Source organism: Mesoplodon mirus, assembly GCF_964341445.2.
Source record: "Mesoplodon mirus genome assembly, chromosome: X".
NCBI lineage: Eukaryota > Metazoa > Chordata > Mammalia > Artiodactyla > Ziphiidae > Mesoplodon > Mesoplodon mirus.
In genome coordinates, this window is record NC_138981.1 from 43,496,311 (window position 1) to 43,516,649 (window position 20,339).

At 41.2% G+C, this 20,339-nt stretch overlaps 1 protein-coding gene across 4 annotated transcripts in view; it reads left to right on the forward strand.

The window, feature by feature from the left end:
• The window catches only part of JADE3 (jade family PHD finger 3), a 163,086-nt gene that overhangs the window by 43,345 nt on the left and 99,402 nt on the right, over nucleotides 1-20,339 (forward strand). Inside the window, exon 2 of one of the 4 annotated variants that reach the window (XM_082610005.1) lies at nucleotides 8,948-9,082. The exons of the other annotated variants lie outside the window; for them this stretch is intronic. Coding sequence (XP_082466131.1) covers nucleotides 9,019-9,082 — 64 coding nt within the window. The 5' untranslated portion in view covers nucleotides 8,948-9,018. The remainder of the gene's footprint in view (nucleotides 1-8,947; nucleotides 9,083-20,339) is intronic. 4 annotated transcript variants of the gene reach the window in all.

Sequence of the window (20,339 nt, forward strand, 5' to 3'; positions counted from 1 at the left end):
CATCTCCATAATCCAGTTTTAGAATATTTCCATCACTCCAATAAAATTTTTTGTGCCCATTTGCCATCAGTCAGTTCCCCTCCCCTGAGCCCTAGGCAACCACTAATCTACTTTCTGTCTCTATAGGTTTGCCTTTTGTGGACATTTTGTATAAAAAGGATCATACACTGTATGCTCTTTTGTGTCTGTCTTCTTTCATGTAGCATAATGCTTTTGAGGTTCATCCATGGATGTGCCATGTATCAGTAATTCATTCCTTTTTATTGTTGAATAGTATTACATTATATGGATATACCGCATTATGATTATCTATTCTCTGTGGATGGACATTTGGGGTGTTTCCAGGTTCTCACGAATAATGCTGCTGTGGACATTTACGTACTTGTCCTTGTGTAGGCATATGTTTTCATTTCTCTTGGGTAGATTCCTAGGAGTAGAACTGATGAGTTATGTGGTAAATTTATCCTTAACTTCTTAAAGAAACTGCCAAACTGTTTTCCAAGGTGGCTGAACCAAGTTATAGTCCTGCCAATCTCTGGAGAATATTCCATATTCACTTGAAAAGCATGTTTATTTTGCTGATCTTGGGAGCAGTGTTTTGTAAATGCCAACTAGGTCAATTTTTTTGGTAGTGTTGTGTGAGTTTTCTATATCCTTGCTTGATTTTCTTTCTAGTTGTTCCGTTATCAAGAATGGGATGTTGAACTCTCTGTTAGTGTTGAATTGTCTGTTTCTTCAGTTCTTTGTCTTTAGTTTTCAGCAATTTGACTATGATGTGTCTGGGTGTGGATTTCTTTGTATTATGTTTCGTATTCTCTCAGTTTCTTGGCAATTTTCATCTGTTTTTTCTTCAAATGTTTTTCGGCATCACACTCTTTTTCTTCTCTGTATTGGATTCCAGTTACACAAATGTTAGATCGTTTATTGTTATCATACAGGTCCTTGACACTTTGGTTCTCCCCCAAATCTTTTTTCTTTCTGTTATTTAAATTGACTAGTTTGTTTGTCTATTTTCAGTTTCACTGCCTCCTCCATTCTGCTATTGTGTTCTTTCAGTGAATTTTTTATTTCAGTTATTTTATTTTCCAGTTCTAAAGTTTTAATTTGGTTATCCTTTGTATCTTCTCTTTACTTTGCCAATAACTTTCTATTTAAATTTATTTCAAGAGTGTTCAAGCTTGGTGATTGCTCATTTGAGCATTTTTGTAATAGCTGCTTTAACCTACTTGTTAGATAATTTCAACATTTGTGTCATCTCACTGTTGGCATCTGTTGATTGTCTTTTCCCATGTGAGTTGGCATTTTTGTTTTTTATATACCAAGCGACTTTGGATTTTATCCTGGACATTTTGAATATTATGTTATTAGACTCTGGATCTTGTTTCAATCTAGTGGAGAATGTTGATTATTTGTTTAGAAGTCAGTTGACCTGGTTAGGTTCATACTGAAAGTTCCAGCTCACCTTCTGTAGTGGGCTGTAGTTCCAATATGAGTTTAGTATTCAAAGCCTTTGCATTGCTATTCAGATCTGTCCCATGTGTGACGCCCACTGGTCAGGTCTGAGACCTGAGTGTCTCTTAGCTCAGTTCTCAAAGTCTTTAACATGCTAATTAGGATCAAATCCACACATGCCCAGATGGGGGGTGATCACAGTTGTTCATAAGCAGCTTTATGGGTTTGCTTTCCTGAGGTCTTCCCTCTTCGTTATTACCATGGTATTTTATGGTTTTCTAGAGCTTTCCTTTTCGGTCCTCCAGTCAGAAACCACCCACTTTCATGATGCACTGCCTCTGGGGCATAAGGGACAGGCAGACAGAGAGAGAAAGAAAGTAAGAAAAAACAGTGGGATTTGGCTTTGCCGTTTTGGAGCTTGCTATAGTTCCACCGAATGGAATGGAATGTTCCTTTCCCTCGAGAGTTTTAACTCCTACAGTCTAGTCTCCCTCTGCCAGTCAGTTTCGTTGCTGTTGCCACAGCCTCCACCATGGGATTTTCTGGACATGAGAGAAGGGAGAAAAAGGAGAGAAAACCCCAGGGGATTTCCCCCCAGTCTTTCTTGAGTTTTAGTAGTTCCCTTTTCCAAAAAAAGCACCTTGAGCCAGAACATGTGCTCTAAACACAGTGCTCACTTTCATGTTTTGTTGTGTTTTCAGGCCAGATAATACGGGAGGAAGAAAAGTAGTAAAGTCACCACCAGTTCAGTTGTACTAGGCACCCTGATATTCTTCCCTGATTCATCTGCTGATAATATACTTTAAAGAGTTCTCTAATAGCTACCCAAGCATTCTGTACAGATTTTATAGTTGCTTCTGGTGGACACAAAGGTGGATGTGTTGATTCCATCTTACCTGCAACCAGAAGTCTTAACTGATATTTTAAATGATGTTTTGGATTGGCTTCCTCAACTCCCCAACATATTTGTATCTCTGAAATAGTTTCAAAGATGCAGTGTTTGGCGTAGTTAAGTGGACAAAAGTTCCTAAGTGTAAGCAGAGGAGCTGCAGTATTGGCAGAATAATGACCTCCTGAAAAACAAAGCCACTTTTCTGAAGGCATACATGGTAATCTCATCCGGAAGCACAGTTCTTTGTCCTCATGCAGCATATCATTGACCTCCTTGTTTTCCTTGGCCCTGCCTCTTTGTCACATTCTCTTACTTCTGTCCTGCTGTTTTTCAGTAACCTTTGCTCCTCAGGACTTCATTCATCAACTCCTTTCTCCTCCTCTTCCCTCCCCTGTTTGTCTCTGGTTTACCCTACGCTCTCTTCTTCCGAACATTACATTCTTGCGTTTTATCACCAGACTCTGTCTTCCAAGGATGAATACACTGCTCTGTGACGTCTTAGGATGTAAGTGCTTGCACTTGAAGGGTGGAGAAGCTAGGCTGGGGAGGTGGGGGTGAGTAATCAGCTTTTGCTTATAGATTAGGGCCAGACCGGAGTCCCTGCAAGGCATTGTGGTGGGCTAGCCAGCCGCTAGCCTTTCTCTCTCATCCGTATTTCTGATGATAGTGGGGCCCGGCCATGTGAAGCTCCAGCACAGCCAGGAATATCGGTCTAGAAAGAAGGTAGTATTCAAGCCACACTAACCTCATTAACTTGAGAATATTTCCGAACCTTCTGAGCTGTTTTGTTTTGTTGTTAATTGTGAAGCTTAATAGAAAGAAACTATTAAATAACAGTTACTTTTATGCAAGTATTTCCTATTCTTAGTTATGGTGGTACAGAATCACTGCCGGAAGGAAATCCTAAAAGGGTAAAAACACATGGACAAAGCACAAGTTTTTATGTTGCAGCATGCTTTCAGTATTTTTATGGTGGAAACATAACGTTCCTTAAAAACCACAGTGGGCTTCCCAGGTGTCTCTTCAGATCCATCAGGTTCCAGGCATGCAAAAGCTGCTCAACTCATAACCTTCTGGGCATATATTAACTATGTATAGATAAAATTTGTAGGTATTCAAAAGATATGGTACCTTTTGGAAAGAAAATCCTCAGGTACAGCATATTGTCTCATTTACTCCCACTAAAATTCATTATCTTCTTGTCTGGGAGCAGGGCAGCAGCAGGGAGCTCCCTGAGTTCTGACCCACTGTTTTTATGCCAGACTGGCCCTCCTCACACAAGGACAGGTCAATGATAGTCTTTTCCACTGCTAAGATTTTTATTTTTTCAGGTCAGTGATACTCTTTTCCACTGATAAGATTTTTATTTTTTCTTTTGGCAGTAGCCAAAGCAACTAGTTATAAAGAAAACACACTCATTATTCTTACTCTTTCATTTTACACAGTAATACTCATTTCAGTGGTATGTTTCTGTGGAGATCTCTTTAGCTATTAGAGCAATTTGACTTTGGTACTGGAAAAACATAAGTCACAGAAACAGTGATTAAACAGGCAACAATTCTACAAATAATACTGATTTAATTATGTACATAAGGTCAACCAAGGCATGAGAATTAAAGTGAGATTTATTTAAGGCCAGTATACTGTAAACACCCCCCCCAATCCTGTGACTATAATAACTTTCAGGCCCAATTAAGTGAATTATTCTTCATTGATTGTGAAATATTCCCAGGTAAAACCATTAAAGGCTGTATTGATTTCGGATTGTTGCATTATTTCTTAAAGCTTGTCTTGGGATAACTGCTGTATTTTCCAGAGTCTATGAGCTCTAAACTGTGAGGTGCTGGCCTAACTTTGATGGAACCTGAGAACTGGAAGGACCTTGGGGATCACCAAATCCAGGCACCTTCCCAGTGCAAGAATCCTCTCCACAATATTCTGTCAGACAGGCAGTTGTCTTACTCTTTACCACTTTTATCCCCAAAGAATATATATTTTTCCTCCATACATTTTTGATGCTACTCACTCATCTTTCCATGATAGGTCATTCTTTATTCCCAAGCCAAGATCTGCCTTCTAGGGTCTCTCACCATTGTTCCCAGCTCCTCCATTACCACACACAGCAAATCTCCTTTGTCCAAAATAGTTAAAGCCATCTATTTTCGTACTTCCCCTTTTTCACATCTGTGATCTTCTCAGGCTAAAAAAATTCCTGGTTCTTTCAACAGCTTAATTCAAGGCTTTTAAATGCAGTGGAAAATTCAAAGAATAATATAATGAACACTCATATTCTCCACCAGCCTGAATTATCAACAATTAAGATTTTGTCATATTTTTCTTTTTCTTAAATAGAGGAATTAAAACATTACAGAAATGGTTATTTCCCCTTTGATCACCCCTTCTAGCGTCCTCCTCCTCCCTCGCAGTGTCATGCATATATAGGTGTGTATAAACAACATATAGATTTGTTTTAATTTACACAAATGGTGTTATTATGGGTGTGTCTGTATGTTTTGTCCATACAGCAAATGTCTTAGATCTTTTCGTATGTTTTGTATTAGTCTTTCCATACTATGTATTGTATTAGTCATTATATGTATGACATAAGATATTTTGGCTGTCTGCCATCTGGGCATATGGTCGGATTGTAGTCCTGCCTCTTCTGAAGTTAGGTGTGGCCATGTGATTTGCTTTGGTCAATGAAATGTCAGCAGAAGTAACGGGTGCACTTCCAAATGGAAGTTTTAAGAGCCAGTATGAGATTTACCACATTTAATTCCTCTGGCAGATAGAGATGAGGTCTCTCTGTCAGCCTGGGTCTGAGAAGAACTACTTGAACTTTCCTGCCAACTCACTTTTTAAGCATGTAGCATAAGGAATAAATAGACTTTGCTTGTATTAAGCCACTCGGATTTTAGGTTCCTTTTGTTAATTTGCAAACTTAGCCCATCCTGATTTATAAGTAGACCTACATCATTGTTTTTAGTGGCTGCAAAGTATCCCCGAGTGTGAGTAGACCTTATTCTGTGTAGCCATTCTCCTACTGACAGAGAAGCTTAAGGACTTCCTGAATTTTGCTGTTACAAACAATTCTGTGTTGGTAATTGTATAAATTTGTGAGAGTTTCTCCAGGATGTGTATCTAGATAGTAGGATTGTTTGGGTCACAGCGTATGGATATTTTCAGTTTTACAGGATTCTGTCTTTGCTATCTAAAGTGGCTATATCAATTTACATTCTCACCCTTTCAACTCATTTGTGTGACATGATTCCCAAACTTTTTACTAATTTTGGTTCCCATCTCTGGATTCACTTTTGTCAGTCATTGTTTCTCTGTGATACTCAGACTGGAACTTGGTTGTCCTGCTGTTGTCCAACTGAGGTAGATGATATATTTCCAAATTTAGCCCAAGCTGAGTAGCTGCATCACCCTGGGGTATTTGCTGGCATAGAAGACTGAACATCTATCATCCTGTATTTAGGAGTTTTTTAAATTGCAGTGGCTTTACATATGTTCTAGTTAAATTTCATCCTATTTTTGCTTATCATATTAGCTTTTGAATTCTCCCCTTTACTCTAATGTCACCCTTCCTAGGTCAATAATCCTAGGTTCATCTACATTACTGATCAAAATTTTGATCAGCACAGGGCCAAGGGCATAGCTCTGTGTCCCACCATGAGACACCTTTCAGGTTTACTTGTCTTCAGGATTCTTCATCTTATCAAGCGGAAAATCCTGGTGGCCTTTGTTAGCTGCACCACATATACTCTACCTATAAAGAATTATGCCAATAAATGAATTGAGTGACTGGAACAGAAAGGAGTCTGGGGTAAGTTGGGTATGTCATAATTTTAGAGAGCCTATCCTGGCAGTTAGTGATTATCAAGTGCTTATCCAACCAGTGCTTTATTAATCTGATCTAGAATTTAGTTTGGAGTGAGATTTCAAGCTTTTTATTAGTAATGATCATATTCCACCCCTTTGAAAATAAGGGAGATTTTTTGCCTCTCTCCAGTCTGTTGGGAGGTCTGGTTTCTGTGAGTTTTCATAGATGAAAGGAAGTGATTCTGCTGTCATAGCTGCAAATAGTCTTTTATTCCTGGGGAGAGGAACAAGGTGGTTTTTAGGATTCTGAACAGCCAGGATGCTTGTACTCTACTCCCCAGTCAGTGTCTTTTCTTCCTGCGCCGGAACCAAACCTGTTCATGGTTCTAAGAATTATAAGGATTCCCTAGGCCAGTAGCTCAGGTCATTACAAGTTAGACTTGTTGATGGTCTTTCTCTTGTTCTTTGGGACCAGCTACATGTCTAATTCCTGTTACCATTTTTGTATTAGGATTCTTAGTTACATGTGTCAGGATCCCAACTCAGATTAGCCTAAGAAACAAAAAGAAAGTTTACTGGTAAATGAATAGCCCCATGGACTGCTGCCTTTAGGAATGGCTGCATCCTCTCACTCATCACACCCCTGATTCTCCTTCCCTCACCTTTGCTTTCCTCTGAGTTAGTTTCGCTCACTCTCAGGCATGCTATCTGCAGCAGATGCAGTGCTTCTTTTACAATACTTCTGTCAGAACCTTTGGATGACTTGTTGATCTAGCCTGGTTCATACGCCTTAGCCCCAGGAGGTGTGTATGTGTTAGGAAGTGGGGCAGAGATTGCCCTCAACCTGACTACATGGACTGAGAGTGAGCCCTCATTCACTCCTCTTTCATATATTTGCCGAGTGCCCACTATATGATAGGCACCATACTAGGCTCAGGGGTTATTACACTGAACAACATAGTCGTATTGATATAACATAATCAGTATATATATTGATCAAGATATAACATAATCTGCCTTCTTGAAGTGTATAAGCGTTTAAAAAATGGACTTTAATGTGCTCACAATAATAAAGGAGAAGTTACTGGTGCTGGAAAGCAAATGACAGAGGTTCTGACCTACTCTGGGGCAGGTGAGGGAAGGCTGCCCCTAAGGAAGTGTTTTTTGGATTGAAATCTGACATGAGTAGGAGTTAGCTATGTGAAGTAGGTAAGAAGGTTGATGACAAGCAATTGGGGGAGGGAGGTGGAATGTACAGAGCCTTGGAGGTAGAAGGGGGCATATTCCAGGCACTGAAAGAAGGCCAGTATGGTTAGATCACAGAGACTGAAGGGGCAGAGAGGCACATGTGGGGCTGGAGAAGTAGGTTGGTACCACTTGAGCATTGCCTCATGGCTTGGCAAGAGGTTTGGAAGCCATACAAATAGCCCTAGTCTATGTGGGTAACTCACTTCCTAAAAACTTCCTTAGTCTAGTTAATTAACTAGCCAAGATCACCCACCTGGTTGGGATTTAAATCTAGGAACACCACAATATCTGTCACATGTCTAGACCTGGCTCAGGCATTGCCTCTCCCAGGAAGCAGTCCTTCCTGCCAATGGGAGAGGGTAGGTGTTCCTCCATTCCTACTCCCTTAGTACCCTGCTCAGAGAACTCTCATGGTTTTATTTACCCCATCCAAGCCTGGGCAAGACATGTTGGTGCCCAGCCAGGCTAGTGATTGGCATCTGTGCAAAAAAGTGTTGTCATAGCAGGCCTGTCTTTGAAAGGTCCCTTGGCTGGCATCTGGAACTTGATTTTCAGGGGGATTCCCACCATTCCCAGAACTGATAAAGGTGCCTCAATGTGCCTGAACTGTTCATATAAACAGTGCAGTTTCTGCTGAACACTTGCTTTCCTTCTTGAGGTCTAGAATTTTAATATTGCCAATCAGAGGGTGCCTATGTGACCAACCTCCAATCAAAACCCTGGGCACTGAGTCCCTAATGACCTTCCCTAGTGGACTACATTTCATGTATGTTGTCACAACTTGTTGCTAGGGAAATTAAGTGTATCCTGTGTAACTCTACTGGGAGAGGACTCTTGGAAGCTTGTGTCTGGTCTCCCCTGTATTTCACCCCAGGTGCCTTTTCCCTCCACTGATTTTGCTTTGTATTTCTTCACCGTAATAAATCATAGGCGATGAGTGTGGTTATATGCTCAGTTCTGTGAATCTTCCTAGTGAATCACAGAACTTGGGGCGGTCTTGGGGACCCCTGACACAGCACCCTTGCAAAACCATTCTTAAGTACTTTACAACACTTATTTTCAAAGGAGAGAGTGAGCCTGGTGAGGAACTAGGGCAGAGAAAGGGGCTCTGGTGGTGGCACCGACTCTCCTCTCCTTTTGTGCAGTCAGCTTTGGTCCCAAACTTGTACTCTCCACTCTACTAAACCTCAGTCTTGCAGAGGCCTGCAAGGGAACCTTTGAGCACTGGGGAGCAATGGAAAGGTTTTACACTAAGGAGTCATGATCAGATTTGCGTTTGGGGAAGAATAAATGCCCGAGAATCATCACGAGAATTTGTGAGGAGAGTTTGCTTCACCAGAATACAACTATCTATACAAAGCCACTATCATAAAAGTAGTGTGGTAATGGACTAGGAATTTGATGTAACAGCCAGGTTTCCCAAATTTCAGCCCAAGTTCCTTCATCAAACCTTTATCGAGTTCTTTGATGAGTTCTGTAAGAGTGAACATGTGAAAACTCAGTTCCTTCTCTGCTTTACTTCTGAAACAGGTCATGCAAAAGCAAGCATCATTTATACTGTCTGCAGTGGAACCCTCTGAACTTCTTTTTGGGTGGTTGGGATGCTGTCAACTGTCAGAGTAGGAATGTGGGGTTTTCTGAATTCAGAACGTGGGAAAAAAGACAGTAAGTAAATAGTGAACTCTTTACCAGTCTCCCTCCTGTGAATTGCTGATATTTCAAATCATTGCATATTAATAGCTTAAGGGTGATTTTGGCACTTTTGAGTTTTACAGTTTTTCAGTTGATAAAAATATTCCTATTTCCACAATCTGCCACCATTGTTTTGTCTTCCTTTGCATGTCAGGGATGATACTTCCTAAGGGAAAACTTAATTAGACCATGCAATAATCTTCTTGGAGAAATAGAGAAAATTGGTTATTTAAAACACTAGATGAAAGATCTTAGTCTTTTTTTAAAAAAAAAAAAAAAACCTTTGAAAGAGGAAAACATCCTGTACTGAAGGAACAGAGGTGGGATGATGGAGTTCTGCTGTCCCTGTTTTGCATTTCTAACAGTAAACTTGAAAGCACAGGATCTTCTGACCATTGAAGCAGAAATTATGTATTCACTGTTTCCCATGAAATAACATTTACCATTAAAAAGAGATTGCATTTATATTTGTCTTGGGTAAATTTCTATGCAGAAAATTCTAAAATTTTTAATGCAGAAATTCATAAGTTCAAGACCTACACGAGCACACAAAAGCATTACATTGATCACATGTCCGTGTATTGGCTGATTCCTGAAATGGTGTCTCAGAAGGATTAAAATTGAGCCTCTGTTCTGAGCACATGGGGTTGACTGTGGCTTGGGAGTGTGCCAGTTAGTCATAGCACCTGCGCCTCCTCACAGGGTCTTGTTGCCACTGCCCAGGAAGATGGAGGGAAACTGCCTCACCACTCCAGCCACAGATGCAAGGCTAGAAATCCTGCCTAGGAGGCTTCTTCTCCTGCTCTGACTGACAAGAGACCCAGAGACGATAGTCTAGCCAGCTGGCTGCAGTGCTGGGGCAGGAAAAGCAGCAAAAGTGAGAATAAAATCAAGTCCCCCCCACTCCCAAGCCCACACTGATAATAATGATCAGACGCCTTATTGTCAACAACCTCATCTTGCATTAAACAACATTCAGGAATCCTGGGTGTGATGGCCTATTTGCAGTGTGTAAACGGAACATGGGAAGAGAGGGTGGTGCTCAGATCTGACCTAGAAATTTGAGATGTAGGTGGAGAGACCTAACACCCCGCTGGGGACTCACAGGCCAATTACCTTGAGTCTGGTAACTGGAATACAACTCCTAAAGGAAACTAGGTGTTTTGAACTAAGAAATAATGTATGTATAGGCGAGGCTTCATGTATTCTTTATTTATTTATTATAAGTCCTCAAAAGTTCATAGAAATTAAGGTTTTCCAGAGTGTGTGAGGGCTTTGGAGACAAAAGAAGAGAAGCAAAGGAAGGAGCCTTTACTTTATTTTTGTTCGTGAGCAAAATCCTGCAGTATTAGACTGAACCATATGAAATTGCTGATACTCAAACATTTTTACCTACAACAATGGCAATTTCATATGGTTTAACCTAATACATCTAATTTCACCACACAAATGCTTTGAAAATATTCTGAGCTTATTACTTTTTTTGGACTTAACTTCATCAGAGGGGGAAGGATCTCATAAATTATTAGAAAGTGTTTTCTTTATAATAATTTATGACATTAATCCTCACTTATCAAACGTGTTTTTTACCAGCTCTATGGAAGTATAATTGATATATAAAAACTGCACATTTTCAATGTATGCAGTTTGATGAGTTTGGACTTAATGCATATACCTGTGAAACCATCACCACAATCAAGGTAATAGCCACCTCCAAAAGATTCCTTGTGCCTCTTTTTTTTTGTGATAAGAACACTTAATATGAGATCTACCCTCTTAATTTTTTTTTTACATCTTCATTGGAGTATAATTGCTTTACAATGGTGTGTTAGTTTCTGCTTTATAATAAAGTGAATCAGTTATACATATACATATGTTCCCATATCTCTTCCCTCTTGTGTCTCCCTCCCTCCCACCCTCCCTATCCCACCCCTCTAGGTGGTCACAAAGCACCGAGCTGATCTCCCTGTGCTATGTGGCTGCTTCCCACTAGCTATCTATTTTACGATTGGTAGTGTATATATGTCCATGCCTCTCTCTCGATTTGTCACAGCTTACCCTTCCCCCTCACCATATCCTCAAGTCCATTCTCTAGTAGGTCTGTGTCTTCATTCCTGTCTTACCCCTGGGTTCTTCATGACATTTTTTTTCTTAAATTTCATATATATGTGTTAGCATACGGTATTTGTCTTTCTCTTTCTCACTTACTTCACTCTGTATGACAGACTCTAGGTCTATCCACTTCATTACAGATAGCTCAATTTCGTTTCTTTTTATGGCTGAGTAATATTCCATTGTATATATGTGCCACATCTTCTTTATCCATTCATCCGACGATGGACACTTAGGTTGTTTCCATCTCTGGGCTATTGTAAATAGAGCTGCAATGAACATTTTGGTACATGACTGTTTTTGAATTATGGTTTTCTCAGGGTATATGCCCAGTAGTGGGATTGCTGGGTCATATGGTAGTTCTATTTGTAGTTTTTTAAGGAACCTCCATACTGCTCTCCATAGTGGCTGTACCACTTCACATTCCCACCAGCAGTGCAAGAGTGTTCCCTTTTCTCCAAACCCTCTCCAGCATTTATAGTTTCTAGATTTTTTGATGATGGCCTCGTAGAATGAGTTTGGGAGTGTTCCTCCCTCTGCTACATTTTAGAAGAGTTTGAGAAGGATAGGTGTTAGCTCTTCTCTAAATGTTTGATAGAATTCGTCTGTGAAGCCATCTGGTCCTGGGCTTTTGTTTGTTGGAAGATTTTTAATCACAGTTTAAATTTCAGTGCTTGTGATTGGTCTGTTCATACTTTCTGTTTCTTCCTAATTCAGTCTTGGCAGGTTGTGCATTTCTAAGAATTTGTCCATTTCTTCCAGGTTGTCCATTTTATTGGCATAGAGTTACTTGTAGTAATCTCTCATGATCTTTTGTATTTCTACAGTGTCAGTTGTTACTTCTCCTTTTTCATTTCTAATTCTATTGATTTGAGTCTTCTCCCTTTTTTTCTTGATGAGTCTGGCTAATGATTTATCAATTTTGTTTATCTTCTCAAAGAACCAGCTTTTAGTTTTATTGGTCTTTGCTATCGTTTCCTCCATTTCTTTTTCATTTATTTCTGCTCTAATTTCTATGATTTCTTTCCTTCTGCTAACTTTGGGGTATTTTTGGTCTTCTTTCTCTAATTGCTTTAGGTGCAAGGTTAGGTTGTTTATTCGAGATGTTTCCTGTTTCTTAAGGTAGGATTGTATTGCTGCTATAAACTTCCCTCTTAAAGCTGCTTTTGCTGCATCCCATAGGTTTTGGGTCATCGTGTCTCCATTGTCATTAGTTTCTAGGTATTTTTAAATTTCCTCTTTGATTTCTTCAGTGATCACTTCGTTATTAAGTAGTGTATTGTTTAGCCTCCATGTGTTTGTATTTTTCACAGATCTTTTCCTGTAATTGATATCTAGTCTCATAGCGTTGTGGTCAGAAAAGATACTTGATACAATTTCAATTTTCTTAAATTTACCAAGAGTTGATTTGTGACCCAAGATATGATCTGTCCTGGAGAATGTTCCATGAGCACTTGAGAAAAATGTGTATTCTGTTGTTTTTGGATGGAATGTCCTATAAATATCAATTAAGTCCATCTTGTTTAATGTATCATTTAAAGCTTGTGTTTCCTTATTTATTTTCATTTTGGATGATCTGTCCATTGGTGAAAGTGGGGTGTTAAAGTCCCCTACTATGAATGTGTTACTGTCGATTTCCCCTTTTATGGCTGTTAGTATTTGCCTTATGTATTGAGGTGCTCCTATGTTGGGTGCATAAATATTTACGATTGTTATATCTTCTTCTTGGATCGATCCCTTGATCATTATGTAGTGTCCTTCTTTGTCTCTTCTAACACTCCTTGTTTTAAAGTCTATTTTGTCTGATATGAGAATTGCTACTCCAGCTTTCTTTTGGTTTCCATTTGCATGGAATATCTTTTTCCATCCCCTTGCTTTCAGTCCGTATGTGTCTCTAGGTCTGAAGTGGGTCCCTTGTAGACAGCATATATATGGGTCTTGCTTTTGTATCCATTCAGCCAATCTGTGTCTTTTGGTGGGAGCATTTAGTCCATTTACATTTAAGGTAATTATCGATATGTATGTTTCTATTCCCATTTTCTTAATTGTTTTGGGTTCGTTATTGTAGGTCTTTTACTTCTGTTGTGTTTCTTGCCTAGAGAAGTTCCTTTAGCATTTGTTGTAAAGCTGGTTTGGTGGCGCTAAACTCTCTCAGCTTTTGCTTGTGTGTAAACGTTTTAATTTCTCCATCAAATCTGAATGAGATCCTTGCTGGGTAGAGTAATCTTGGTTGCAGGTTTTTCTCCTTCATCACTTTAAATATGTCCTGCCAGTCCCTTCTGGCTTGCAGGGTTTCTGCTGAAAGATCAGCTGTTAACCTTATGGGGATTCCCTTGTGTGTTATTTGTTGTTTTTCCCTTGCTGCTTTTAATATGATTTCTTTGAATTTAATTTTTGACAGTTTGATTTATATGTGTCTTGGCGTATTTCTCCTTGGATTTATCCTGTATGGGACACTCTGTGCTTCCTGGACTTGATTAACTATTTCCTTTCCCATATTAGGGAAGTTTCCAGCTATAATCTCTTCAAATATTTTCTCAGTCCCTTTCTTTTTCTCTTCTTCTTCTGGAACACCTATAATTCGAATGTTGCTGCGTTTAATGTTGTCCCAGAGGTCTCTGAGACTGTCCTCAGTTCTTTTCATTCTTTTTTCTTTATTCTGCTCTACAGTAGTTATTTCCACTATTTTACCTTCAAGGTCACTTATCCGTTCTTCTGCCTCAGTTATTCTGCTATTGATCCCATCTAGAGTATTTTTCATTTCATTTATTGTGTTGTTTATCGTTGTTTGTTTCATCTTTAGTTCTTCTAGGTCCTTGTTAAGTGTTTCTTGCATTTTGTCTATTCTATTTCCAAGATTTTGGATCATCTTTACTATCATTATTCTGAATTCTTTTTCAGGTAGACTGCCTATTTCCTCTTCATTTGTTAGGTCTGGTGGATTTTTATCTTGCTCCCTCATCTGCTGTGTGTTTTTCTGTCTTCTCATTTTGCTTATCTTACTGTGTTTGGGGTCTCCTTTTTGCAGGCTGCAGGTTCGTAGTTCCCGTTGTTTTTGGTGTCTGTCCCCAGTGGCTAAGGTTGGTTCAGTGGGTTGTGTAGGCTTCCTGGTGGAGGGGACTAGTGCCTGTGTTCTGGTGGATGAGGCTGGATCTTGTCTTTCTGGTGGGCAGGTCCACGTCTGGTGGTGTGTTTTGGGGTGTCTGTGGACTTCTTATGATTTTAGGCAGCCTCTCTGCTAATGGGTGGGTTTGTGTTCCTGTTTTGCTTGTTGTTTGGCATAGGGTGTCTAGCACTGTAGCTTGCTGGTCATTGAGTGAAGCTGGGTGCTGGTGTTGAGATGGAGATCTGTGGGAGATTTTTGCCGTTTGATATTATGTGGAGCTGGGAGGTCTCTTGTGGACCAGTGTCTTGAAGTTGGCTCTCCCACCTCAGAGGCACAGCCCTGACTCCTGGCTGGAGCACCAAGAGCCTTTCATCCACACGGCTCAGAATAAAAGGGAGAAAAAGTAGAAAGAAAGAATTAGTTGAAGTAGAAAGAAAGAAAAAGAAAAGAAAAGGAAAGAAATAAAGAAAGGAGGGAAGGAAGGAAAAGAGAAAGAAAGAAAAAAGATAAAATAAAATAAAGTAAGACAAAATAAAATAGTTATTAAAATAAAAAATAGTTATTAAGAAAAAAATTTTTTTAAAAACAAAAAAAAAACGGACTGATAGAACCCTAGGACATATGGTGGAAGCAAAGCTATACAGACAGAATCTCACGCAGAAGCATACAGGTACACACTCACAAAAACAGGGAAAGGGGAAAAAGTCGTAAATCCTGCTCTTGAAGTCCACCTCAATTTGGGATGATTCATTGTCTAAAGGAGGGAAGGAAGGAAAGAAAGAAAGAAGATAAAGTAAATAAAATAAAGATAAAATAAAGTTATTAAAATAAAAAATAATTATTAAGAAAAAAATTAAAAAACAAACAAACTGAAACAGAAGGATAGAACACTAGGACAAATGGTGGAAGCAAAGCTATACAGACAAAATCTCACACAGAAGCATACACATACACACTCACAAAAAGAGGAAAAGGCAGGCTTCCCTGGTGGCGCGGTGGTTGAGAGTCCGCCTGCCGATGCAGGGGACACGGGTTTGTGCCCCGGTCCAGGAAGATCCCACATGCCGTGGAGCGGCTGGGCCCATGAGCCAGGGCCGCTGAGCTTGCATGTCCGGAGCCTGTGCTCCGCAACGGGAGAGGCCACAACAGTGAGAGGTCCGCGTACCACAAAAAAAAGGCGGGGGGGAATTCATAAATCTTTCTCTCAAAGTCCACCTCCTCAATTTGGGATAATTCGTTGTCTATTCATGTATTCCACAGATGCAAGGTACATCAAGTTGATTGTGGAGCTTTAATCCGCTGCTTCTGAGGCTGCTAGGAGAGATTTCCCTTTCTCTTCTTTGTTCCCACAGCTCCCGGGTCTCAGCTTTGGATTTGGCCCCGCCTCTGCGTGTAGGTCGCCGGAGGGTGTCTGTTCTTCGCTCAGACAGGACAGGGTTAAAGGAGCAGCCGCGTCGGGGACTCTGGCTCACTCAGGCCGGGGGGGAGGGAGGGGCACGGAGTGCGGGGGCGAGCCTGCAGCGGCAGAGGCCAGCGTGACATTGCACCAGCCTGAGGTGCACCGTGCGTTCTCCCGGGGAACTTGTCCCTGGATCCCAGGACCCTGGCAGTGGTGGGCTGCACAGGCTCCCCGGAAGGGGGGTGTGCAAGCTTCTTGGTGGCGGCAGCAGCAGCCTTAGCGTCTTATGCCCGTCTCTGGGGTCCGCACTTTTAGCTGCGGCTCACGCCCATCTCTGTAGCTCCTTAAGCAGCGCTCTTAATCCCCTCTCCTCACGCACCAGGAAACAAAGAGGGAAGAAAAAGTCTCTTGCCTCTTCGGCAGGTCCAGACTTTTCCCTGGAGGCCCTCCCGGCCAGCCATAGTGCACTAACCCCTTCAGGCTGTGTTCCCTCCGCCAACCCCAGTCCTCTCGCGAAGCCCAAGCCTCAGCTCCCAGCCCCGCCCTCCCCGGTGGGTGAGCAGACAAGCCTCTGGGGCTGGTGAGTGCCAGTCGGCGCCGATCCTCTGTGCGAGAATCTCCCCGCTTTGCCCTCCGCACCCCTGTTGGTGCGCTCTCCTCCACTACTCCGAAGCTTTCCCCCTCCGCCACCCGCAGTCTCCACCCGCGAAGGGGCTCCTAGTGTGTAGAAACCTTTTCTCCTTCACGGCTCCCTCCCACTGGTGCAGGTCCCGTCCCTATCCTTTTGTCTCTGTTTATTCTTTTTTCTTTTACCCTACCCAGGTATGTGGGGACTTTTTTGCCTTTTGGGAGGGCTGAGGTCTTCTGCCAGCGTTCAGTAGGTGTTCTGTAGGAGTTGTTCCACGTGTAGATGTATTTCTGGTGTATCTGTGGGGAGGAAGGTGATCTCCGCATCTTACTCTTCCGCCATCTTCCCCTCGTCCAGCAAGTGCGTTTTTGAATATGTACAGAATCTCTTGCACCTTTGAAGCCTCGGGGTCAGTGATTTGACAAGGGGCAAACTGCAGCAGTGGTCTGTCTCACAATCAGGCAACAGGACGTGTGGTGTCGTTCAGAGGCCTGAGCAGTGAGAGCTGCAGTCCTGACTCCAGCAGAGGCCTGAGGCCCAGTCGGTCCTCAGCAGGGAGCGGCAGGATGGGCATTGGGGCTCTTTCAGCACCGTCTACGGCCTCGGGTTGAGGCGCAATAACCTTGGGAGCTATAGTAGTCCGTTCACCGTGAACTTCCTACTCATTTGCGGCCTTTTCTGCAGACCCTGCCCTTCCTTTCCCTACCCTCTTAAATTTTTAAGTGCACAATATGGTATTATTAATAGACACTGTGTCGTATAGCAGATCTCTAGAACTTAATTCATTCTGCATAATTGAAACCTTACACTCATTGGACAGTAATTCCCCATTTTCCTCTCTTCACAGTCCCTGGCAACCACCATTCTATTGTCTGCTTCTGTGAGTTTGACTATTTTAGATATGTCATATAAGTGGAATCATGAAGTATTTGTCCTTGCTTATTTCACTTAGCATAATGTCCTCCAGGTCCATCCATGTTGTTTCAAATGAAAGGATTCCCTTCTTTTTTAAGGTTAGTATTCCATTGTGTGTATATAACACATTTTCTTTATCCATTCATCTGTCAAATGGACATTTGGGTCGTTTCTATATCTTGACTATTGTGAATAATGCTACAGTGAACATGAGAGTGCCAATATCTCTTTGAGATCCTGACTTCAATTATTTTGGTTATATATGGCCAACAGGTATATATATAAAGGTGCTCAACATCACTAATCATCAGGGAAATGCAAATCAAAACCACAATATCACCTTACACCTGTTAGGATGGCTATTATATATTAAAAAAGGTATTATTTTACAATGTTGATCATTGTATCAGGTACAGAGACAGATGACATGGACATAGAAGGTGGTCCAGGGAAGGAGTGTGAACAGAAGCATGTGTGCAGGAAAGCACCAGGACATGTGAGTGGGAAGCAGTGAGTGGCTCAGCTTCCCTAGAGAAGAGACCATGCAAGGAAAATAACACTGGAAAGGTGAGCTGTGGCCACATTGTGGAGTGCCTGGGATACTAAGCCTAGGAGTCTGAAATTTGTGCTGTGAGCAGTAGGGAGCCATTGAAGGTTTTGTGCTTTTAGAGTTTTAACCTGCCAGCTGATGACAGTAGAATTGGAATTGTAAATCAGTCTTGCAATTTATTTTCCCAGCTTGTTACTGACTGAAACTGGTTTTACACACCTCAACTGCATGCCCATTTCAGTGGACTTTGAATAACATTTGATTGTTTCCAAAAGTGAAATTCACTTTGAAAGGAAGAAAAATTGCTTCCATTGACCTTACTCAGAGAAATATGATACACCAAAGGGACAGAAAGCAAATCAGAGTAGAAAATGTCCTAAGTGTTTTGAGGAATTGCATTTGCCTCAGAGGGTCTCTTGGAAGTCAGCCTGTAATTTGATGTGTGAATTCTGGTATATTTGGTTTTTTTTAATTACTTCATAGTTACATACATCTGTGTAATTAACGTTTTGAGTTGGTAACTGCCCTGTCTTTACTGGAATGCACTGAAGGGTAACAGTGTGCAAATAGAGGGTGGGGATTATAACTAAAAAGAATAGGGATTCTAATGGCAATGCTAAGTTCTCTTCAGGTGAGATATTAGCAGTGTGGGACATATTAACTAGTTAACTGGGTAACTGCTGATTGCAGGTGCCACCACCTCTGGTCTGAGGAGGTAACTTATGGCTACCTTGGCATCAGGTAGGATGAGAGACTTGCATATGGAATGACATTTGTTATTCGCATGGCCATTATTACAGATTTCTTGTTTGGGGTCAGGTGTTTGACCCCCTCTGTGATCTTGGCATTAGCTAGAGTGCCCTTCTCAGTGGAGCCCAGCAGTAGTGCCTGCTTTGGAGAATTATTCAATGTCTAAAGTGATTCAGTGTAGTAGGACTGTGGTGTGTGTTGAAATTTCCATTCTATATTTAATCATTAAAAACTGACTTCTAAATTCTGTCAATTAACTCTTGCTGTACACCTAGCCACTTCAAAAGTTAGTGGCTCAAAATAGTAATTATCTATTTAGCTCATTATTCTGTGAGTTGGCCATTTGGGCTCGGTTCAGCTGAGCAGTTCTGTTCTTAGCTGGTCTCCCTTATGTCTGTGGTCAGCTACAGGTCAGCAGGGAGCTCTGTTTCTGAGGTTGGCTGGCTGCCACCTGGGACAGTGGTAGAGGGTAGGAGTACTGGGCTATACATCTGTTATCCTGCAGCAGGCTAGCCCAGGCTTGTTTTCATGATAGCTGGGCAGGTTTCTAAGACTGAATAGAAGCAGCAAGGCCTCTTGAGGCCTAAGCTTAGAACTGGCACAGCATCACCTCTGCTGCATTTTGTTGGCCTAGGCAAGTTATAAAGCCAGTCCAGATTCAGGGAATGGGAAGGAGCTTCAAAATCACCTTGAAAGGGCATAGATAAAGAATAAGGTGGAGAATTGAGACCATTTTTGCTGTCTATCAGACAAATACAGATTACTCTTCTTAAAGGCTTCAGTTATTCCTGTAACATTTAAAACTCATGTGTTGTGTATATTCACATAATTCGTATTCACAGGGTTAAAGACTGATCAGAAACAAATAAGGAAGTATTAAAATCGTTCACAAGTCAGGGCCATGATGATAGTCCTTTTGTGAAGTTGAGTTTCAGGGTGGGACTTTGATGCTCTGATACCTGAATGTGCTTCACATTTTATTTTATTTTTTTAAACATCTTTATTGGAGTATAATTGCTTTACAATGGTGTGTTAGTTTCTGCTTTATAACAAAGTGAATCAGCTATACATATATCCCCATATCTCCTCCCTCTTGCATCTCCCTCCCACCCTCCCTATCCCACCCCTCTAGGTGGTCACAAAGCACCGAGCTGATCTCCCTGTGCTATGCGACTACTTCCCACCAGCTATCTATTTTACATTTGGTAGTATATATTAGTCCATGCCACTCTCTCACTTCGTCCCAGTTTACCCTATCCCCTCCCCATATCCTCAAGTCCATTCTCTACATCTGCATCTTTATTCCTGTCCTGCCCCTAGGTTCTTCAGAACCTTTTTTTTTTAGAGTCCGTATATATGTGTTAGCATACGGTATTTGTTTTTCTCTTTCTGACTTACTTCACTCTGTATGACAGACTCTAGGTCCATCCACCTCATTACAGATAACTCAATTTCATTTCTTTTTATGGCTGAGTAATAGTCCATTGTATATATGTGCCACATCTTCTTTATCCATTCATCTGTCGATGGACACTTAGGTTGCTTCCATGTCCTGGCTATTGTAAATAGAGCTGCAGTGAACAATTTGGTACATGTCTCTTTTTGAATTATGGTTTTCTCAGGGTATATGCCCAGTAGTGGGATTGCTGGGTCGTATGGTAGTTCTATTTGTAGTTTTTTAAGGAACCTCCATACTGTTCTCCATAGTGGCTGTATCAATTTACATGCCCACCAACAGTGCAAGAGGGTTCCCTTTTCTCCACACCCTCT